This window comes from Crocuta crocuta, unplaced genomic scaffold, assembly GCF_008692635.1.
Source record: "Crocuta crocuta isolate KB4526 unplaced genomic scaffold, BGI_CrCroc_1.0 scaffold64, whole genome shotgun sequence".
In the NCBI taxonomy this organism is placed as follows: Eukaryota; Metazoa; Chordata; class Mammalia; order Carnivora; family Hyaenidae; genus Crocuta; species Crocuta crocuta.
This window is the reverse complement of record NW_027530640.1, coordinates 5,359,891-5,382,809: the sequence shown is the minus strand read 5'-3', so window position 1 is coordinate 5,382,809 and position 22,919 is coordinate 5,359,891. Positions and strand designations below refer to the sequence as shown.

Sequence of the window (22,919 nt, the reverse complement as noted above, 5' to 3'; positions counted from 1 at the left end):
GCATGCACAGTCCTGTGTGTGTGTGTGTCTGTGTGTCTGTGTGTCTAGTGGGTAAGGACCATCCCACCAAAGGCTGTGGCCAGGTTGTTGTGTGTCTCTCTCTTTTTTAATGTTTATTTTTTTATTTGAGAGAGAGAGAGGAGAGAGAGAGAGAGAGAGAGAATCCCAAGTAGGCTCCATGCTCAGCATACAGCCTGATGTGGAGCTCTATCCCTCACTTTGGCATCAAGACCTGAGCTGAAATCAAGAGATAGATGCTTAACTGACTGAGCCACCCAGGTTCCCCTGTTGTGTTTTTATATGATAGAGGCACAGGCTCATCAAGCTTCTCATAGGCTCATGCAAATGTTGAAGATGGGAAAAAATGTGGAAAACTATGAAAAAGAAAATGTAAATACTAAGTGCTAGCAAATGTAGTATTGTGTCATAGAAACAAGCTCACTGTGGTTTAGCCATGTCCTTGCTGCATAAGTATAAAATGTACTTACACTGGGGGTGCCTGGGTGGCTCAGATGGTTAAGTGACCAGCTCTTGTTTTCAGCTCAGGTCATGATCTCATGTTTCTTGGGATTGCGCTCTGAGTCGGGCTCTGTGCTGACAGTGTGGAGCCTGCTTGGGATTTTCTCTCTCTTTCTCTCTCGCTCTCTCTGTGTCCTTCCCTCACTCATGCTCTCTCTCTCTCTTGCTCTCAAAATAAATAAATAAACTTAAAAATTAAAAAAAACAAACAAACCCAGAAGGTACTTACTTATGTGGCATACAGATGCATTAGAATATATATGTGATGTGTCAGCTAGTCAGGGCCTCTAGAGGAATGAGCACTCTGGCCTCTCTGTGGTAGGGTCAGAGTCTTGGGCAGTTTCCCATAGGGGCAGAGGGCAGGGCTCACCAACAAGTCTGGACGACAGTGTCTACTCAAGGGACTGGGGGAGAGTCAGAGTCACAACCAGACCTGATACAGGCAGGATAGTTGAGGGCAGGAGAGAGCCCACAGGAGAGGCTGGGGTCTCTGAGGCAGATATAAGGAGGCCTCAGTGACATGGGTGACTCTAGCTCCTATGATTGATTATATGGATGGAAGTAGATGTACACAAGCAAATGGTGATTTTGTGCAAATTAGCAAAGGATACCCCCTCTTAATTTCAGTCTATTTTTTATCTACTAAAAAGTTGTAATGAACATGCAAATCTATAATATCTGTGATGCAAAGGGAGCCCCAGGCTTAAGCAGTACAGAATTCGCATAACTAGACTGGGCTAGGGTGACTCACGGGTGGATTGACTGACACTCATCTCACTCCCGAAAGGATATAAGGTGCCTACAAACACCTATCACTATAGCAATGCATTCATTGAAAAATAAGGGGGGGGGGGACGAGGATATGAGGAACAGGGAGAGGAAGGGCGGAAGGGGTGCATTAGTGAGTTAGTGTTGAAACCATCATTAAATGGGTGGTTACCTTATGGTGGAAGGAGTCTGGCAATTAAGGAAACCAGACATTGTCATTAAGATTCCATGTCAGTCTGCAACCTTGAAGGGTGCTGGTGTGTTCTTAGTGGGGAGCCTAGTTGCTCCCCAAGCTCATGTTGTCTGGGGGTGCCACTGACTCCCTTCAGCAGGGCCTGTTCTGAGAGCAGAGCAGAGCAAACCAAGGATGAAAAGCCCTCCCCTCATTCTGGATGAGAAGTAGGTCTTCTCATTCATGAGTGAATGAACACAGCCTTTTGTATTTTACCTCTTTATAATTCTTTTTTTAAATGTTTATTTATTTTGAGAGAGAGAGAGTGTGTGTGTGTATGAGCAAGGGAGGGGCAGAGAGAAAAAGAGAGAGAGAGAGAGAGAGAGAGAGAGAGAGAGAGAGAATCCTAAGCAGGCTCTGTGCTGTCAGTGTAGAGCCTGACACAGGGCTTGAATTCATGAACTGTGGAATCATGACTTAAGCCTAAATCGAGTCTGAGGCTTAACTGACTGAACGACTCAGGCTCCTCGTCTTTATAATTCTTAAATTTACCCACTTCGTGGGGTGCCTGGGTGGCTCAGTTGTTTGAGCACCTGACTGAGTTTAAGCCCCGCATTGGGCTTGCTGCTGTCAGGGCAAAGCCTGCTTTGGATCCTCCGTCTCCCTTTCTCTGCCCCTGCCCCACTCAGGCCACCTATTTCTCTCTCTCTCTCTCTCTCTCAAAAATAAATAAACATTAAAAAAAAATCTGCCCAGGGGGGCACTTGTGGGGATGGGCACTGGGTGTTATATGGAAACCAACTTGACAATAAACTATTTGTTAAAAAAAAAAAAAAAGTATGCCCACTTCTCCCTGTATGCATTGCCATTTTTCAGCTCACGTCACTCTCAGCTGTCATCTAGACTCTGCACCAGGTCCCTCCCTATCACCTCTAGACTCTCCTCCTCTTCCTCCTCCTCCCCCTACCTCCTCCACAATAGACAGCCAGGGTGCTTGTCCTAAACCCCAAATGCTTCTCCCAGGTGGTCTGCCCTTGGGATCTCTGCAGCCTCACTTCTCATTTCTCCCCTACCTTCTGCTCAACTGGCTTCCTGACATTTTGACAAGGCCTAAAAAAGTAGTAAAACTACTGAACTTTCAGCCTTTTAGTCAGTAGTTAATTCAGATGTCCAAAAGCTATCCCAACCCTGAATTCCTCACTCATCCCTAATGCTCACCCAGTCTCCATGTGGGCTCAAGGCTGGGGAATGAGGATGAGAAGCTTCTGTGTTACAATAATGGTAACTTTGAAAAGTGTGCTTTATCTGTATATATCAAGATATCAGGATTTGTAAGCACTATACCTAGCTAACTCCTGGCCCTCTGGGCATTTACACTCGCTGAAGCTTCTTGCCAAAGATAGAAGAAAGGAGGGTGCAGTGAGGAGGGAAGCTGAAGTCTAAGCCTGCTGTCTCTATTATAAGGGCCTGCCCTGGACCTGCTGGGTAATTACAGCTCTGAAGGCCCTGGGACGCCTCTCTCCACCCTGTAATGACAGCCTAGCTTGTGCTGCCTCTGCTGTTTAGAGCTGTAGGGGTCCAGGGAGAGGGAACTGGGAGGGGACATTCTATGGGGCCAGTCTTATTTTTTGCATCCACCCAAAGGACGCAGAGATTTGAGGGGTACTTTCTGGGGACCTACTTGGCCCTGTCCAGGGCCGGCCACAGAGTCCTGGGGATTCTGCCAGATTCTCTTTTCCTTTCCCAGGGTCATACACCAAGCTGGTCCTGCACCAGACTACCTGGAAAGTCCTATTTCTGAAGCTGTAGGTCCACCACTAGGTGGCCCCACTCAAGCGACACCTCCAGCCCCCTGGACTTGGCCTTGAGTCAAAGTACCGGTCATTTGGGACACACCCAGTTTTTCCTCAGTGCCTGAAGGGAAGCACTTGGACTGAGAAGGGTGGTGGTCCCAGAGTCCAGTGACCAGCTGTCTGCTGAATGTGCTGCATTGCACAGATAAGTATCAACATACACAGTGCCCTTTGTGCAGCACTGGTTGACCCTGTGGGCCCCCCCACTCCGGGGAATTTTATGGAAGGATCAGGTGCTCATAAATCCTGGCCAGGCCACCACAGCTGCTGAGGTGGTAGCCAGGGTCTGCAAGAGTCATCAGTGAGACCTCAGCACCAAGCGGTGGAGCCTGCCCCTTCCTCCCCTTACCCAAAGATCACAGGTTAAGTTGGGGAGGTCAGGGGCAGGCTGAGGAGGCCTCTATTTGAGGGAAGCACACACAAGTCATCCAGCATGAGTATTTTTTTTTTTAATGTTTATTTATTTTTGAGAGAGACAGAGTGCATGTGGGGGAGGGGAAGAGAGAGAGGGAGACACAGAAACTGAAGGAAACTCCGGGCTCTGAGCTATCAGCACAGACCCCAACGTGGGGCTCAAACTCACAAACTGCAAGATCATGACCTGAGCCGAAGTCGGGTGTTTAACTGACTGAGCCAACCAGGTCCCCCACAGCATGAGCATTTTTCCCCTCCCTTCTGGAGAGACACTAGGTCCTTCCCTTGGGATGGTGGTGGTGGCCAGACAAGTCTAGTCTACCAGGTAACATCTATAATGGGGGAATGTGGTAGGGAAGAAAATAGAAATGACTGGAAGGTATTGACTTCATTTCCTGAGATATAGAAAATACTGGGGCAGAAACACTTCAGGGGTGTGGGTAGGGCATGGGGAGATAATTCACCTATCAAGTGGCTGCTAATAAAAGGCTATGTGAGTCTGGAGTGGGCCTGGGCTATAGACTCAGAACTGAGAGTCATGGATTTACCCCAGAGTCAGTAGTCCCTGGAAGGTATGAGAGAATGTCAGGTGGAGTGGGTTAAATGGTGGCCCCTAAAAAAATATGACCATGTCCTAATGCCTGGACACTGTACCTGGACACTGTAAATATGAACTAATTTAGAAAGACTTTACAGATGTAATTAAGTTAAGGATCATGAGATGAGATCATCTTGATTACCCAGATAGGCCCTAAATTCAATAGCAAGTATCCTTATAAGGAATGAGAAATGAGTGGCGTCCAGGACTCTAATGCCCTGTGAAGGATTTGGCCAGGCCTTTTGCTACTGGTGTGTGATGGAGCAAGGCATAAAGGAGACACCCATCCCTTCATATAGTCAGCAAATAGTTACTGAGCCCAGTTCTGTGATCAGAGCAGAGAATATAGTGATGGACAAAAATACACAGTTTGTGTTCTCCTGGAGGCCCCCGGGCCAGTGGGGGAGGCAGACATTCAATTATATAATCAAACAATCATTCAGTTATATCCACTGTGGCAAATGTTACAAAGCACTTACAGCATGAGAGGCTTTTAAAGGAGGTTTTGACCTGGCCAGGGATGTGAAGAAAATCCCTCCAAGGGGATGTGAAAGATTGAATTGGGGAGGAGGGAAAATTTTCTAGACAAAAAGAAAAGCATGTGCAGAGGCCTGGGAGTGTGGTGAGGAGAGAATGGTCAGTTAGAGGGATGGGAAGAAGGTCAGTGTGACTAGAGAAGTGAGCAGGGGTCAAACCATGTGGGGCCTTACAGACCACCTTTGCGATTCTTCCTAAGAACAGTGCCATTTACTAAGCTGAGAGTGATGGGTTCAGACCCAAATTTTGAGGTGATTGCTATAGCTGCAGTGTGGATGGATTGAAGAGAGATTTAGGTGGCCCAAGCGAATGGATGTGAGATCTGAAAAGATACGGTCTGGGGGCAAGGCAGAGGGAGATCCTGGGCATGATTACGAGGCTTCTGGTTAGGTACCCAATGGAGGGTGGCTCTTCCAGTGAAGCAGGGAATTGGAATGTGGGTGGTGTGGAGAGGAGGAAGGAGAGCAGGGATTCGGTGTTGAGCATGTTGTGGATGAAGTGCCTGTGGACATTCCACTGGAGATGTAGACTCAGCAGGTAGTTAAAAGGAGTCTGGAGCTTGGGAGTCAGGGCAAGTGTAGAGAAGTGAGCCATGTGTGTAAAGGAAGAAATTAGATAGGAGGGAAGTAGGGTGCCTAGACCTGAGCTTTGGAGGAACCCCCAGACTTTATGGACTAATGAGCAGAGGGGGAGAGGAAGATATACTGGGAGGTTAGAAGCTGGGGCAGTGGTGGCCGGAGAGGGTGGTGGAAATCAGTGTTCCAGGGAGGCAGCGGTCAGACACTCCTGGGCAGTCAAATGCGGCTGGAGGCTTTGGCAGATGAGAACCGAAGAGAGGCTATTGAATTCTGAGACTTGGAAGTTATAGAGAGTTTACTGAGACCTGGTCCGGTGTTGGGAGAATACCAGAAGGCCCACTGTAGGAGCCTGAGGAGTGGGAGAAGTGAGGACACGGACTGACAGACCACTCTTTTCAGAGATTTTGCTGGGGTCGAGACACTGCTGTAGTTGGCGGAATCCAATAAGGCTTTCCTTTCCACAGTAAGGGGTTACATCTATTTATAGGTCAAGGGCAGGATTCAGTTCAGATGGAGGGGTCAAACACCCAGGACAGAGAAGGGATGATCCACAGGGCAAGCTCCTGAGAGCAGGGAGAGGACGGGAAAATCTGGACACAGGGAGGCTCCTGCGGCATAACAGGATGTAGCAGATGCAGGAAGGTTTCTGTTTGGTTTTCGCTGGGCTCTGGCTGGTGGCTGACGCAGGCCGTAACAGTGGCTTGTTCCGTATCTTATGTGTAGTGCTGTGCGTGTGCTCCTGCCTTCCCCAGGTCTGGGCTGCCAGCCTGGACAGAGTGCCATAGGGAATATCCCCACACAGCCTGGGCGGGAGGCTGGGCACCTCCCACTCTGGGCTAGCTCCCTGATGAGATTCTCAGACCGTGTTTCCCTCATTCATGACCGCGAAGGTTCACAGAGCAGGCGTGGGAACCTGCTTGTCCGCCAGGGCCTCCTGGGACTCAGGCTGAGATTTGCGGCATCCCAGCCCTCACTCCTGCCCGGACGGGACTAGGCAAATGAGGTGTCCACTGTTTTTGGTCCCTGTTGTACGAAAGGGTTTGGGCAAACCAAGACTTGGCCCCAGTATACCACCCCCCACCCCAGCCTTTGATTGGCTCCCTTGTCATCAACCCATCACTCATAGGTAAGCCACCAGGAGGAATGCGAGAGGCACAGGAGCTGGGGACAGGCTGAATCTCTTCGGGAGCTTGGCCCTCAGGGTGGACGCCGGGTCCCTCGTCTTCTTCAAGTTTTTCTCCACCCGTCCGTCCGCTCCCCTGATATCCCGGCCCCGACCCTGGTGGGGGTGTAACTTGAGGGTGGTGATGAGGGGGAGGGGCGGCAGGAGCCCGTGCGCCCAGCGGGACCCGCGAGGAGAGGGGCGGGAGCCGAGCCCGGGGAAGTCCGCCCGCGGTCGGGGCTGTTCCCCATCTCACTGGCGCCCGGATCGGGTCTCAGGCCCTTCTGCAGCCGCCCAGGGACTGGGAAGGAGGGAGGGCCGAGTCCCGCAGGTGGAGCGGGGCGAGCGAGGGGAGGCGGGCGCGGCGTACGTGCGGCGAGCGGCCGGCGGCATGAAGGGCGNGTGTCCAGGTGAGCGCCCCGCCCGCTCGGTCGCCGGGTCCGCTGCTGGGCTCGCGGGCGGGCCAGGGTCGTCGGGCCGTGAGCGCTGCCCGCGCGGGACCGGGAGTTGAGGGCCGGGGGTCGCGCAGCCCGCTCTCCGCAGCTCAGTTCGGGCCGCAGCCCTCCGCCCTCCGCCCTGTTTCTCCTCCCGTCTGGGTTCCTGTCCCGCCGCCTGCGTGCCTTCCCGAGCTCAGGGTGGTGAGGTCAGCGGCGCCCTTCCTGCCGGTCCCTGAGCGTCCGCGCCGAGCCGGGCGGGGCGGGGAGCTTGGCCGCCCTGCCTCGGCAGGCTCCCCGGGAACGGGAACGGGAGGCCTGGCCCCGAGGGCGGCCAGAGGTTGGAGGCCCTCGTCTGGGCCCCGGGGGGCCGCTTAAAGTTAGTGAGGTTCGCCTTCCTCTCTCCAAAGGGATGGGAGTTTCTGGCTTTGGCCCGGCGGGGTCCAGCTTGGTACCCATGAAACAGGCAGCTGGTTGAGAAAGTTTTTTTTTCCTCCTGTAGACATCTCTTTCCAACCTGCGTTATTTTTACTTAGCAGCTGCGTGGACCTGTGGTAACTAGTTAATTAAAACGGACCCTTCGGTGTGTCAGAAACTGCAAGGAGTTCTAGCCCATTGGAGCGGACGGATTGAAGACTAGGAAAGTCCAGGTCCAAAACAGTGTGGTGAGTGTGGTGTTAGGAGGGAGCACCAGGCTGTGGGTCCTTGGTAGAGGACAGGATGCTTCAGGCCAGAGGGCTTCCTGAAGGAGGTGACTTATGAGCTGGAGTGGTCAGAAGAGGGCTGAATAAAGGGTGACCTGGACAGAGGAACAACCTGTGTGAGTGGGAGCAGACCTGGGTACTCTAGAAGAGGCAAGGTGATGAGGGAAGGGACATTTTAGGGGATACCTGCCCATGGACCCTGACCACAAAAGTTTCAAGTGAGAGGCAGTGCCTGGTACTCTGCCTTGCATGTGGATGGTGCTCAGCATGGGCATGGATCAGGACACTTCCAGCTTTAGGACAGCATAGGTGGGCCCCTGGCCTTGTATTCTAATATGGCATCTTTAAGACGGTGTACAGCATTAGTGTTCCTCTCAAGACCAAGACTGGTGTCTTGTGCTGTAGAGGGACACCTAAGGCATATACTTCTTAACGTGTACCGGCTGAGGCCTGAGAGCCTCAGCTCTCTCAGGAGATCCTGGTTCTGAAAGAAAGGGTTGGAGGATATCACTTTGTAGCTGAGGGCTTTCTCTCGTGTCCCAGATTTTGCCAAGATCTGCTGTCCACCTAATAATTTATAGAATATTTGTGCCAACTACTCCTGCTTCTCACCCTGTATCACATCTGGAACTACAGGTTTCGTGATTTAGTTCTCTATGAAATGTACCAAGATGTCCTTTCGCTTGTGTTTAAACTGCCCCTGAAGCGTCTAGGGTGCAATTTTCTGTGGTTCTGGCCCTTGGAGCCCAGGCCTCTTCTGTTCACTTGAACACACTTGCAAGATGTTTGGGCTTTTCTTCGAGGCCTTCTTAATCTCAGATGGCCAAGTATGTCTGCTGTGCGCCCAGCCAAGGAGGCCACGTAGCAAGGATGGAGTGAGTTGGCCTGGGGCCTCATCCCAGAGATGCTGTCATAGTGGGCCACCCCAGTTCTCTGAGAGCTCAGCAGGCAGACATGATGACAGTTAGGGATTGCCTATGACTTGTGATAGGCCTTTTTACCCAGTTAGGAGGCTCTGAAATGGGGTGCCCAGGAGAGTGCTTGCTTTGCCACTGGTTTAGCCTGTACATAGCTGATGTTCATTTCCTGAATTCCCCTCCTGTGCCTGGCTTCTGCTTAGAGTGTGCCTAGGGCTGGAACTAGGAGGGAGAGAAGGAGAGGGAGGTGATGGTGACACTATTCTTGCCTGTGGTTAGCTCATAATCTCCCTGAGATTGCTGCTTTACCAGATGGCAGCTGGTCCTATGGCAGAGGAGAAGCTCAGTGTGTGAGTACTCATCAGAAGGAGAGACTGTGTGGGCGCAGCCCTGAGGAATGACTAGGGTGAGGGAATCTGGAGTCTACTCATTTCCTAACAGAGCCTTACTTTTTACTCTGCCCTCCCACATCCATGGGAAGTTCTGAGGCTGGACGTAAGACCTTGGCCGATTTGTGGCCACGCTGGCTGATAATGTACGTTGGGCTGGTGGGTGTGTCCCTGGCTCCTGAGATCTGTTAAGAGTGTAATTTTATGCAGATGGTCATTGGCAGGAAATGCTGTGCTGCAGGCACGTGCAAGCCCAGACAGAGTGCTAGAGCGAGAGTTGGACTTGGAAAACATTGCTCGAAGTGCCTCAGAGTGGGACATCAGCCTGTCTTAGAGTGGAAGGGCTAGTGGCTCCTGTGGTCTCTGGGGTTTTTGCTGGGGATGTGGAATGAAGGGTATACTTTTTATTCTCAGAAGGCTTGGAGGAGAATGAAAAGCCTCGACTAGACTTCTTGGAGCCCTAGAAAAGGGTTTTTGTACAAGTGGTATCATTGCAGGGAAGAAGATTAAGTGTTTGGGTAGTGAGTTCTCTGGCTCAGATTGGATCTGTCTAAGCTTGTTCACAGACCAGTGTCTGCTGTAGACCTTTCAGGAAGCCTGCTGTGTACCACGTACTCCCCAGGGCCAGGGTGTGGTGAGTTCCTGGGGCCTGGTACTTGTAGGAACTCAGAACCAACAGGTCAGAGGTATAGAAATACAGATCTTGGAGTATTAGTCCAGTTCCCTGCCTTTTGCCAGAGAGCTTTGTTTCCTAGGTGACCTGTAGAGCCAGTGATTGCCCTGTTCCGGGGTTATTCCCTGATAGTGTGCTGCGTTATATCTGACTCTGCTCTCGCCTAAATTAATGTTTGATTTCTTTTGGCCCTTGTGGGATGTGGAGATTGCCCAATTTCTGTCTTGTTTAAATCTTCACTGTCCCCTAGGCTAGACCTCCTCTTTTTCTTTCTTTTTTTTTTTTTTTAACTTTTTTTTCAACATTTCTTTATTTTTGAGACACAGAGAGAGACAGAGTGTGAGTTGGGGAGGAGCAGAGAGAGAGAGAGAGAGAGAGAGAGAGATACACACAGAATCCGAAGGAGGCTCCAGGCTGTGAGCTGTCAGCATAGAGCCCGATGTGGGGCTCTAACTCATGAACCGTGAGATCATGACCTGAGCCACAGTCAGGAGCTTAACTGACTAAGCCACCCAGGTGGCCCTGGACCTTCTCCTTTTCTAGGGATTAGCTAGGCAGCTGGCCACTCCAGGTCTACTGATTGCCCTCTAGTACCCTTAGTGCTATTGTCTGGTGAAAACTGTGCTTGGTGGTAGGCTGCCCATTGATACTTGTCCTCCCATTCAGTCCTCACAACAATCCTATGAGATGTGGGTCCTAACGCTGTCACCATTCTGTAGGTGGGAAACAGGCTCTGAGAGTTCTGTAACGTCACAAAGCTAGGGAGTGATGGTGGAGCTGAGATTTAACTTGGGGTGGTCTGACTTCACTGTAGGTGTACCTGTCTAGACAGTACTGCTTTGCCCTGAGCTGGGCTGGTTGGTCACTTGTGAGTGCTGTGTTGTCTGAGGCAGGCGTGACTGCTCACTTAAATTTGAGGCTCCATGTTCCTATCTTCTGGGTCCAGGTTGCTGTCCACCTTTTGGTGGGATCCAGTCAAGTATGTCATGAAGTTGCTTTGTGAACCGTGATAAGGTCCTTGACCTGGGCAAACCTGATCTGCTTGGTCAAAGTTTGGCTCCTCCTTTTGGGAGACCATTGGGCTGTAAGACAGCAGATGTTAACTGAGTGGGATTGGATGGTAGTATCTAGCAGAAAGTGTGTTTCGCGCTCAAGTCTCAGCTCTGCCATTGATTGGTGGTTGCATGCCAGGTATGCAGAAAACCTTCTCTCAGCCCCATTTACCTAGCTTCTATATCTGAAATTGAGATGACTATCTAGTTTACAAGGCTTTGGTGAGGATGAGATGGTACAAATGAAAGATTTTTGGAAATATTAATAGTAGTTGGCTTAGTTCCCAAAAAAGTAGAGCCTGAAGCAGAGCTTAAGTGTTTAATGCCTTACTGGAAAGTGCAGGGCAGCAAGGATAAGGGAAGAGAAACCAGAGGGAGGGAAAGATGGAAGCAAGCTGGCCCGTTTGCAAAGAGATGTAGTCGTTGTTCAACTATGCCAGATATCTCTAGGCGATCTCTACAGAAACCCCATGCTGCAGAACAGTTTGTCATCCAAAGCCTGGAGAGGGAATTTATCTGCTGACCTCCTCCTGTCTTCTTGTCTTCATTGGTCAGAGTTGCCTCATAGGAGTTCTCTCCCTCTGGCTTCTTGGTTGCACTACCAGGCCTCTAACAGCCCCTGGTGAGGCCAGTGTGGCACCCTTGTGGAGTTTGGAAGCAGGAGGAGGAGCCAGAGATTTGGGGCCTGTACAGTTGCCTTCACTGGGTTTAAGGCCCAGCAAGAGACCCAGGGCCCAGGAGACTGTTGAGGCCATGAGAGTGTGAGGCAGTACATCAGGGGCATCCTATATAGTGCTGTGTGGGTTTTGTCCTCACGTGTAGTTCCTGAAGAGTTAGTCTCACTTAGACTGCCAACTCCTCACTGTATTTTATGTGTAGTTCTTCTGGGACTGCTTTTTAAATTTTTTTTTTTTAACTTTTATTCAGTTTTGAGAGACAGAGACAGCGTGAGCAAGGGAGGGGCAGAGAGAATAGGAGACACAGAATCCAAAGCAGGCCCTAGGTTCTGAGCTGTCAGCACAGAGCCCGACATGGAGCTCAAACTCATGAACGGTGAAATTGTGACCTGAGTCTGCTGCTCAACTGACAGAGCCACCCAGGCACCCCTGCGTGTTGATTTTTACAGCCTTCTCTGTTACTTCATTGCCTAGCTACTGAAGCAGGAGGCTTTGTAGTTTTGATGGTACCCAGGTGGAAAGTACAAGTCAACATGTTCATATACCTGATAGAGAAGTACAAGGATGGATATAGATGAACATCTAGGTTTCAGTGAAGAGAATCCTCAGTGAAGATTTTCCATGTGAGGTAGCATCTGAGGCTGGGAAACTAGAGTCATAAGATGGGGCTGGAGAGGGCCATAGGGCCGTGTCATACAGAGTCATAAAGGCCTTGGGGATTAAGGAGTTTGGACTTTATCCCAAGGGCAGTGGGGAGAGACCAAAGGAGCTGCAGTAAGCCATGCTGGCTACTTTGTAGAACAGAGGTTGGGGGATGGAGGGTGCACCAGATGAGATGACCGAGTGCAGGCAGGGAGCGCAGATGATGACCGAGGCCTGACATCAGGTAAGGAGACAAGGGTGCTTCTCAGCCTTGTGGGAAGGTCAGTTTCTGGGCCTATTGGACGTCTGTCTGCTTAAGTACTTAAGCCCCTCTGCACAGCTCACAGGTCCTCTTGGCTCTGCCATCCCAGAGTTGGCCACAGTGCCGGGAGGCAGGACCACTGGGGGGCGCCCTATTCTAATAGGTTTTGCCCCTTCACAGGCCAGCAGCTTCTTGATTAGTGTCTAGCGAGATCTGCTTGTACTCAGCAAACCCATGTTCTGTCTCTGGGCTGTTAAATACATTGTTAAACTTCAAGCTGTTGCATTTGGATTGCAGCTGCGAGCTTGGCAGAGGTTCATGCCTGATGAGGTAAGGGGAGAAGCTGAGGACGCTGCTGGTTTACAGCTGGAAACCTCTTTTCATGGCCATTTGGCCAGATTGTAAATGTCCTTTCCAAAGAGCAGGCTTGTTGGAGCCTCTGATTGTATGTCTTGGAATTGCCCTGTGCTTAGAAACAGTGCTGGTCACCTGGTGAGTGAATCACTGTCACTGGGGTGTTGGTAGGCTTTGGGGGACCTACCTGTGGGGGTCCAAACTTGGGACTTGATATGCATACAGTGTCCATTCTTAAAACAATCCCTAACAATCCCTTGAGTGGATAAAAATGTAAAATCTTATGTTACTGTTTCTGATTTGGACAAGTCCTTGGAAAGCATTTATTTATTGGGTGCCTCGTAAGGGCCAGACGTTCTAAACTCAGGGTGCAGCTCACATAAAATTCCATATTGGTTTTCTCCTCAGTCTTGGTGCCCCTTTGTTTTTTGTTTTTCGTAAAAGGAGATTTGACATTGCCCATTTCCAGGACTATTCAGCGTGGATTCTGAGGGTTCCTGGAAAGGCTTTTGGCAGCACTGGACATGCACACACATTCCCAACTCACTGCGTCCTATCAAGCTTTGGGTGTGGGTATGAGATCAGATTGAAGGGCAGGCAAGTAGGTTCTTGGCCTTTCTCACACTCTGGAACAGTCCCTCTTGGATGCTGCCTCTTCCCAGCCTGACCCTAGTTAGATATCTTTTTTGTACAAAGCGTTTAGTGTTCAGGGCCAGGATCAGGAGAAATGTTGGGGCTCTAGGGTATCCCTGCCGGAGGTGGCAGCGTTGCTTGTGGCAGTCTAGGGGCTGCTTGGGGGCACATGGCTCTCTGACCAGTGGAGTCATCTTGCCCTCCTCCATCAGAGCAGGCCCTTAGCAAGCCATTTCCCAGACCCCATCTGAGATTCTTTGGGGCTCTGCCTCCAGGCTGGTATTTGTGGATGGGCTCAGTCTAAGCCAGATAGTACATTCCAGAGAAATGACAGCTGGAATTTATGTAATGAAGGAACCTGGCTGCTTTTTCCTGACTGCTGTACGGCATGAACCATGGACAGGATCATCAGGGTGATTTGAAAGGAATGGTGAAGCGTTTCCCTCCCTTGAACTTGTTACCTGATCTCTGAAGAGATATGCCACTGCAGCTGGTGACACAACAGGGGGGAAACGCTGGGCTCCCCCACTTCCAGCCGTGTCTGGTCTGGTCTCCCACCACCCCAGCCTGACACAGCAGTTGGCTGGTCTCTCACTGTCCACAGATAACAGCCTCCTGTTATCTGTGGCCCTGGATTTTAATGTTCCTTCTTTTCACATACAGAAGGTGCTTACCTGACCTAGTTAAGCCTCTTGAGGTATAAGGAACAGACACTACTCCCTGTACAAGGGGCTCATGTGAACAAGAAGGGAGGCCTTCAGAAATCTTGGGGTGGAGATGCAGCATGGTGAAGCCCGAGGGGAGATGTGTGGCTGAAACAAGGAGAACCTGGGCTCTCCCTGAGGTCTGACGGCCTGCTTACCTCTCGGCGACTTGCTTTTCTTTGCTGCCCTCACTCCATAATCGATCCTTTAGCCCAATACTCCACACCCTGTAGCAGGTTCCGGCCTAAAAGATCTTATTCTGTGTACCTCTGGGCTCCCCAATATCTGGGGCACTGATGGGCAGGCTCATGGCTCTGCAGACATGTAGCAGGGACATGAACAAATGTGGCCATTTGCTTATTCTCTTCTCCTTCTGAAAGAGGAATCTGTCTTGGCATGGGGATTGTGGTTGGGCTTCTTTGAACCTAACCTGGAACCACAGTGGACTGGAATTTCTTCTGAGGTGAGGAATGGTAGTCATGGCTGTGTGTTTGATTGACCATAGCAGGCAAAACACTGATGAGCTGGCATTAGCTTAGACTTGGGATTCAGTCAGGTAAGACTTCCATTTTGGGGGCAGCATTTGTATTTTCCTCGTTTTCTCTTAGTATATTTCCAAGGGGCTTGGCTGAAGTAGAGCAGGAAGAGAAGGGGCAGGCAGAACTGGGCTCAGATGGGAGCTAGTCCTGCAGTCTGCTCTGGGCTGCGTGGCTGAGCTAGAAGACTATGTCCAAAGCTTCCGTTGTGTACTTAGGTTCACTGCCAGTGGGCTTGCCCCACATTGTGCCCACTGCCTTCACAGCTGAGGCTGGCTATTTCTAGGCTGACGAGAAGGCGGAGGCTGGTCTAACACCGTGTCAGCAGCCTAGCCCAGACCAGAGCGTTGGCTTTGTGTGGCTGGTTCTTTTTTTGTTTCCCAAGTGCCCAGCTCAGTGGGTAGCCTGTGTGGATCTTCAGTAAATATTTGTGAATGGTGACTTGCCAGTGAGAATGGTGTCTGGTGGGGTGGCAGACAGGAAGAGCGATGTCTGCCCAAAGTGTCTACTCCCCAGACTGCCTCTTCTGTGGCCAGGTGCACACTGTTGGGGCACGGCTTTACCCCCCTGCTAACCAACCAGCTGCTGTACGCCCGGTTTTGGGCATGGTCTCCCTGTGGCATACTGTGTCAAGTTGTCTTCCTGTCAGCGTTTCCTCTGTACTTTCAGTCTTCCTGTGGGCAGAAGCTACATGTTACCTGTGGGTCCCCAGCACCTGGCATCATCCTGACACGTGTTGGAAAGAAGACAAATAAGACAAGCAGGCTGTGAAATGACAAGGGGTGGGCCAGCCTATCTTGGACTGATAGGCTATTAGAATCAGAGGTGACTGCCTCCCACACAATTCAGCCTTTCCATGTTGCCTTTAGTTACCAGGAACCTAGACGGCAGGGTCTCTCCCAAGGGTGCATGGCCTCCCAGAGCAGGGAGAATTGAGCACACATCCCTGATTGCACACCCTAGCCTCTTTGCACTGCTGATGCCGAATATCCTCAGTTTCTTTGTACTAGGTCAGGGTTTTGGCATGTTTGGTGACGTCTGTCTATGTGCACATGTGTAAGTATGTCTCACCAAAGTTGCTCTTTTCAACTGTTAATCCAGCGGCTGTCACTTGAATGCCTTGCAGACGCTACTCTCTGTGACCATGAAATGCTGGGTGTCCACATTGCTGGTGGCCTGGTTTGGTGTCCTGGGCTGTGTGCAGGCTGAATTCTTCACTTCCATTGGTATGTGCCAACAGGACCACTGTCTCCCTGAGTCATCCTTGGCTCAAGTGCCTGGGAATGTCACTGCTTAAGGCGTGTTCTCATTCTAGGTGGGGTGGCTCACTGGTTTGGAACAGTTCTGGGGAAAGTGGGGCTTGCGGAATTGCTGTTTCCCCTTCTGAGGCCCTGGTGACCTGAATGTCCTTCCTAGGAACCAGCTGTCTCAACTGGGTCTCCTCCCTGAGAGGTGCAGGCTGTTCCTGGGCTTCTTGGCCTTTCTGACCATCTTTCTCCAGAGCCAGAGAGTGGTTCTGAGCTGAGAACCCTTAGGATGTCCATGCCCTGGTGACAGGACCCAGCTGAGTAGCAATAAGAGAATGAGATTTGGGGCTTCTACCTGCAGGCACTCTCTTTGTGCTTATCTCACCAGCCCCTTGGAGCCTCCACCTCTCTCTTACTGAAGCTGGGGGCCAGGACCATGTGAGTGCCTATGCCCCCTTTAACTCTCAGGTCTCTATTATCCCACAAGAGTTGACATGATGGTGGCGCAGAGAACTTGCTTCTGTGCTGGTGTTCTGTGCCCTAAGGAAGGGGGCTAGATGTCCCTCATATATTTCTTACTGGCCCTGTCTTTTTTCTTTCCCTGCAGGGCACATGACCGACCTGATTTATGCAGAGAAGGACTTAGTGCAGTCTCTGAAGGAGTACATCCTTGTGGAAGAAGCCAAACTCTCCAAGATTAAGAGGTACCTGATGTCCTAAGTCCTCACCCCCCAGAACCTATCCAGGGTACACATAAGAAAAGCCCTTGGGAGAGCAGTGAGTGGCTGGCCTGGAGTTTACTTCATGCTAGTCCTCTGGAGTTAAGGACTCCTTGTTTTCCCCTTTCTATTTAAGAGCCCTTTTTTGCATACACTGGGGTACCCACTCCTTATCTAGATTAAGGGGCTTGCAGGTGTTAGTGGGGAGTTGCTCTTTTCATCTTCTGTTGCCTCTTGAAGGGTCCTCAATCTCACCAGGGAAATTGCCATAGTTTGAGACCTGTGTGAGTGGGCATGTTAGTCTTCCTTTTCTTCTATTTCTGCAGCTGGGCTGACAAAATGGAAGCCTTGACCAGCAAATCAGCTGCTGACCCTGAAGGCTACTTGGCCCACCCTGTAAATGCCTATAAACTGGTGAAGCGACTGAACACAGACTGGCCTGCACTGGAGGACCTTGTCCTGCAGGACTCGGCCGCAGGTGAGGAACGGTGAGCATGTGCATGGTGGGCCCGTATGTCTGGGAAGTGTGCATCTGAGCCTGTCCTGGGTCTGAGGGTGTTGATGGCATGTGCCATATGTGAACATGTAGTCCTATGTTCTGTGCTCATCCATGCTCTGTGGTGCACAGAGCCCCATGGACTTCTCCCTTCTCTGTTCAGGCCTACTAATTTGCTGTCTTTCTTTAAATATGTAATATAATTAGTTCTTGCCTTTTCCTGTGTTTTCATTTCCTTTTCGGGGGGTACTTTTTAAAATCCTGCTTTACTAATATGTCTTCATAGAAAAGTTAGAAAACATAAAATAATCATGAAAACATAAAATAATTCACATAAAATTAGAATTCGTAATCTAGCTGCTTGGTGATAAGCAAACCCAACCACAGTCTCCACCCCAAAACGGGTTCCTCTATCAGGAGGAGGAGAGAATAAGCAAATGGCTACATTTGTTCATGTCCCTGCTACATGTCTGCAGAGCCACGAGCCTGCCCATCAGTGCCCTAGGTATTGGGGGCCCAGAGGTACACAGAGCAAGATCTTTTAGGTCAGAACCTGCTGCAGAGTATGGAGTGTTGGGCTAAAGGATTGATTATGGAGTTAGGCAGCAGAGAAAAGCAAGTGGCCGAGAGGTAAGCAGGCCGTCAGACCTGATGTGGAGCCCAGGTCCTCCTTGTTCCAGCCGGGGTGCCTAAGTGGCTCTGTTGTTTAAGTGTCCAATTTAGGCTTAGGTCATAATCTTGAGTTGTGAGTTCCATCCCTGTGTTTGGCTATGTGCTGACAGCTCAGAGCCTGGAGTCTGCTTCGGATTCTGTGTCTCCCTCTCTCTCTGCCCCTCTGGACTCATGCTCTGTCTTTCTCTCCTTCAAAAATAAATAAACATTTAAAAAGTTTAAAAAAATTTTTTTCAATCAACTTCCTACATTTGCATTCACATTAAAAAAAATGGATCCATGCATATATTCCAGGGGATGAAAACTCATTTGCTTTGAGGTTATGAATTAATTGAATTAACAAAAGTGAGTTAAGTGGACTGGGTAGTAGGGCCAACATAAGCTAGGGATCATGGATTTCATCTAAATCCATTCCCATTCATATCTTTTAGAAATAAAACATTTAGGGTACCTGGGTGGCTCATTCAGTTAAGTGTCTGACTCTTGGTTTTGACTCAGGTCATGGTCTCATGGTTTCATGAGTTCGAGCCCCATGTCGGACTCTACACTAGCACTTCAGAACCTGCTTGGGATTCTCTCTCTCCTTCTCTCTCTGTCCCTCCTCCACCTGCACTTTGTCTCTCTCAAAATAAAGAAACTAAAAATATATATATATATGTATATATANCACAAACCGTGAGATCATGACCTGAGCCGAAGTTGGATGCTTAACCGACTGAGCCACTCAGGTGGCCCAGATGTTATACAACATGATTTTAATGGCTGGACAGTAATAAGTTGAACTGATCTAGTGTAAAACTGGTCAAGCCATGGAAGTGGGATTGTTTCCAAATTATCAGCAAGCGTGCACGTACATCTTTGTGCTACCTCTGATTATTTTCTTAGGATAGATTCCTATAATTGGTTTTTGCAGGTCAGAGTATGAACTTTCTTAAAGCTGTAACTGTGCTTGATGCCTTTTCCTGTGCTGGTATTTTCTTTGCCCTAACGTTTTCCTCTCAGCAGGAGATGGTGGGGCAGGCACAGATATGGGCCCCCTTGACTCTCGCTCAGAGATCAGCCTCCTGGAACTACTGCCTCTTCTCCCTGAGTTGGGAGGGCTGACTAACTTCAGACTAGTTGTCTCTTTGGCTGAGGGAGTTCAGCCCATGTGGCCAGACTGGGTTGGGCTTGGCTGGGGGCAGGGTGGCCTCTGGGGAGGGATTGGTGAGTTCAGCCGAGCTGGAGCTGTGCCCAGTGAGCTCACTGCCTCCAGAAGCCATGACTGCCTTTCCCAGCCCCCTGTCTTGCAGCCTGGGGCTGTAGCTCAGAACTGGCTGTTCTGCCGGCACCGCCACTGCTGTAGAATAAGAATAAGCCTGCAGGGGTGACCTTCCGCTCCCCAGTCTTGCTCTCCACACCCCAGCCCCCACTGTCAGCATCCGGTTCTTTTAGAAAACTTTGTAATTACCAGAAGTCACACTGGACAGGCCTAGAGAGCAATAGGTTGTTTTCACCTCTCACTTTGAGAATTCTTGCCTCTGAAATGAGAGGGACATGCTGATGGTGTGGCTTTTTCTAAGGGCATGTTTTCTTTTTCCTGAATTCCAGACTCTTAGAATCCCTGGCTGGGCAGCCATGAGGAAGACAGGATCACAGCTTCTTAATCCCAGGGTCAAGGGATGGTTAGAAGTGGGTGTTTGAGCCTGAAGTGGTGAAAGTAGGCAGTTGTGGGTACTACTGTCCTGAGGACGAGGCCAGCGAAGAAAGGGCCTTGGAGTCTCCCCTCCCATTTTTCAGCTCACAGGCAGAATTGAAACCCCTGAATCATCTTGGGAGGGCCCAGCCTCCACCTGGAGGCCTGAGATTGTAGGAGGTGCATGTCTTGCTGAAGAGCTAGGGTTTGGAGCCCCAGGATAGCCTCCTTGGGTACTTCTGTGGTCAGGAGCTGTCCTGGCTCCAGGCTGGGGTCTTGAGCACTGCACTCCGGGAGCTCATGCCCTGGGCTTATTGCAGGTCTGAGCAGCAGCAGTCCCCTAGAGAGAGAGCAAGAGCCAGTGTGGTCTCTCAGGGTAGCATGCTAGGCGTGGGCTACTCAGTGCTTGGCCTGGCCACATGGTCCCCCAGTCTCTTTCTGGGAGGTGGAGATAGCACCAAATGCCTACAAGACTCATCATCAGCTTTCTGGATGATAAGGGCCAGTGATAAGCAATGAGTGATGAGCTGGGTTCCCTGAGTTGACCACGTCTGTCCCTTGGGCTCCTTAACCTGTAGTGGGGGCCAGAAGTGTGTTTATCTGGCCACCCCAGTGACCCTGGATTAAGGTTTTCTATGTGATTCATTTCCCACTAACTGGTCAGCAAGTCCTCCCTGACTGAGTCTTCTCCTGTGTCCCTTTCTGTTACCATATCTGTCCCTTCTGTCTCTACCAGGTCTGACTGAGTGCTTTGAAACCAGGACTCCCAAACTCTCACATGTTAACCAGCATGTGGGAACATTTTTGTTCATTCCAAATGAGCAGTAAAGGCAGGAAGTACAGTAAGGAGTAAGAAAGGAGATGTCTTGGGGCTGCTGGGTGGGCCAGTCAGTTCAGCATCTGACTCTTGATTTTTGGTTTAGGTCAGGCATGATCTCCTGGTTCATGGGACTGAGCCTTGTATTGGGCTCTGTGTTGATGATGTGGAGTCTACTTGAAATTCTCTCTGTCTCTCTGTCCCTTCCCCATTTGTGTGTGCATGGTATCACTCAAAATAAATAAACTTAAAAAAAAGAAAAGAAAGATATCTGTGAACTGGAGCTATCAGGGAGGGCTGCCTGGAGGAAGGGGAAGCAGCCTTTGAGGGAAGGGGCAGGGAGATTGCACTAGTCAGAAACCCTCCAGTAGGTACCTCTCTGGTCCCAGGTGGAATTGTGCCCTTGGATCAAGGGTAACCTCTTGTTCTCACTCTCATTTGGAAGGTTTTATTGCCAACCTCTCTGTGCAGCGGCAGTTCTTCCCCACCGAAGAGGACGAAATGGGAGCCGCCAAGGCCCTGATGAGACTTCAGGACACATACAAGCTGGACCCAGACACAATTTCCAAGGGGCAGCTTCCAGGTACCTTACCTCTCCAGGCCTTACCTGTCCAGTGTGTGTGTCTGCTATGGCGTCTGGACAGGGTCAGAGCCACTGCCAACTTGTAGTTGGCGTACTATCAGGCATACTATCACCTCTGGTGGTGATGCTGTTGGTTTCCAGTGGTGCCAGCACCCTCACTCCCTGGCAGCCGCCTGTCCTCAGCCCCTCTCCCCTCCCTCCCGCACCCTCTCCTCTTCCCTTTCAGAGAGAGCTAAGGCTGCTGCTCAGGACCCCTCAGCCTCTGGCCCCAGAACACTGCTCAGATATGCTTTCACACCTGCTTCTGTCCACACCCTCTGATTTCTTTTTGCCAGAGACAGATCTCTGGACTCTGCCCTGTGTCATGTGTGTCCTCATTTACAGTGTCTGCCCTGTTCATTCTTGGCCCGCCTCTCTTGGCTCTTATCTGTGAGCTCACACACACTGTTCTTATTCATTTTACAAACCCCTCCCTCAGCTGCTGGTGGATCTCTTTGCCCTCCTGGTCAGGCTGCTGGCTAGCCATCCACATGGTCTGCACTTCTTGGTTCCCATGTCCTCCTGAACATGCAGAGTCTGGCTCTTTGCCCCCCCATCCACCAGTCTTGCCCCTGCTAGGTCACCAGTGGCCACCCAGCTGCTAACGCCAGTGGATGGGCTTCAGGCATAATGTTCTTTAACTTTTCAGCAGCACTTAGCACACTGATTATCCCAGTGTTCCTGATACTCTTGCTGCTTTGCATTCTGGGGCATTGATCTCTCCTGCATCTCTTTTCGGCCTCTTGTGCGCACTCTCTCTCTCTCTCTCTCTCTCCCTCTCTCTCTCTCTCTCTTTTATAAACAGGCCCCTTTCCCCTGATTACCTCAGTATGTTTACAAAAAGATGTATTGGGCTTAGGGGACTGTTAGAGGCCAGTAAACCTAGGGGTTCAGTTAGACCCTATTAGACTTTGGATGCCATTCATTCATGGGGTCCCTGGAGGAGGCATAAACCCAAGGTATCACAGTGTGTACGAGAAAGAGGCACTCTCTTGTTGGCTTGTCAAGTTCTAGAGTTCTGGCCCTGAGGAGTCTGGTGAGCCGATGGGAAGGAGTGTAGACCTCTTCTTCCTGCCTCAGTCAGTTCTTGGATCAAGCCAGGCCATGAGGCCAGAGAGAGAAGGCCCCTCAGGGCACCTGCAAGATCTGTTCACCCTATAGCTGTGAGAATAGTTGGTGGTAAGAGAGAACCACACTCAAGCATTGACTTTGTACATTCAGTTAACAGACCCATGTGTGTCCTGGAGGGGGAGTGAGGGGTGGAAGGGAGTTATTCCCCAGGATTGTCTTAGCTTGTGTTTCTCCCCAAGCACCTTTTCCAGGTGAGCCCAGCCATTGCCGTCACTTAAGGCATCACCTGTACCTGGATGACATCCATCTGTGTGTTCTATCAAGGCTTGTCTCCTGAGCTTCCAACCAGTGTAGGCAAATTCCTGTGGGGCATCTCTACTTGGGTGTTCTGTGGGCACCTCAAAAGTCACATGTTCCAAACTGAAATCCTCATCCCCTTTTGAAATATATATCTTCCTCCCGCCCTCCTTACCTGAACAGAAGGCACATCCATCCACTGGCTGCCCAAGTCAGAATACCAAGGTCTGTGGATTCTACTTCTTTCATGTCTTCTTTACTTAGAGGCCCTGACTTCAGCCTCATGGAGCCTTATTTCTCAACTGCATTACTGAAATATATCATTTTGATCTGTCATGTATGTCTAACGCACTCCTTAAAATCCTTTTCCATGCAGTCATAAGCACATATCTGTTTACATCAGTTCCGGATCACAAAGCTTAACCCAAATTCCACCTATGTATGGTCTTTGAGTCTTGCATGGCTCCCTCTCCCTGGCCTCCTTGCCCATACTTAGTATTAAATTTGTGCTAAGCTACCCACCACTAGCTCCTTTGTCCCTCCCACACCCTCTGCAGAAATACCTTTACCCACGTCAGGTGGGTCTCATGTCTGATTGTCCTTCAGCACTCAGGTCAGCTGGTACTCTCCAGGGAGCACTCTCCAGGGGATAGACTTTTGATCAGCTTCTGCGGAGGATACGGAGTATCTGGGACCAAGTATTCTTGACATTCTTGGCGTTTGTG

General features: G+C 50.3%; 2 protein-coding genes and 1 long non-coding RNA gene across 8 annotated transcripts in view; 1 reads left to right on the top strand and 2 right to left on the bottom strand.

Moving 5' to 3' along the window:
- Window positions 1-6,994, bottom strand: part of PDLIM4 (PDZ and LIM domain 4) — a 39,725-nt gene extending 32,731 nt beyond the window's left edge. Inside the window, exon 1 of the mRNA XM_077768873.1 lies at window positions 6,858-6,994. Within this exon, the coding sequence (XP_077624999.1) occupies window positions 6,858-6,994 (137 nt within the window). The remainder of the gene's footprint in view (window positions 1-6,857) is intronic.
- Window positions 6,995-7,016: 22 nt separating this feature from the next.
- Window positions 7,017-22,919, top strand: part of P4HA2 (prolyl 4-hydroxylase subunit alpha 2) — a 33,457-nt gene continuing 17,554 nt past the window's right edge. For 2 of the 6 annotated variants that reach the window (XM_077768594.1, XM_077768598.1), the window contains exons 1-6: window positions 7,017-7,244; window positions 7,575-7,700; window positions 15,705-15,804; window positions 16,433-16,529; window positions 16,871-17,022; window positions 20,650-20,787. In XM_077768594.1, the coding sequence (XP_077624720.1) occupies window positions 15,723-15,804; window positions 16,433-16,529; window positions 16,871-17,022; window positions 20,650-20,787 (469 nt within the window). In that variant the 5' untranslated portion in view covers window positions 7,017-7,244; window positions 7,575-7,700; window positions 15,705-15,722. Of the gene's footprint in view, window positions 7,245-7,555; window positions 7,701-15,679; window positions 15,805-16,432; window positions 16,530-16,870; window positions 17,023-20,649; window positions 20,788-22,919 lie in introns of those variants that run through there. The other 4 variants (XM_077768597.1, XM_077768595.1, XM_077768596.1 and 1 more) reach the window with 4 other exon arrangements.
- Window positions 7,772-22,851, bottom strand: LOC144235174 (uncharacterized). Its single transcript, XR_013336160.1, has 3 exons — window positions 22,758-22,851; window positions 22,370-22,504; window positions 7,772-7,834 (listed from the first exon to the last, which is right to left on the bottom strand). It is a non-coding gene; the product is annotated as an uncharacterized LOC144235174 (long non-coding RNA).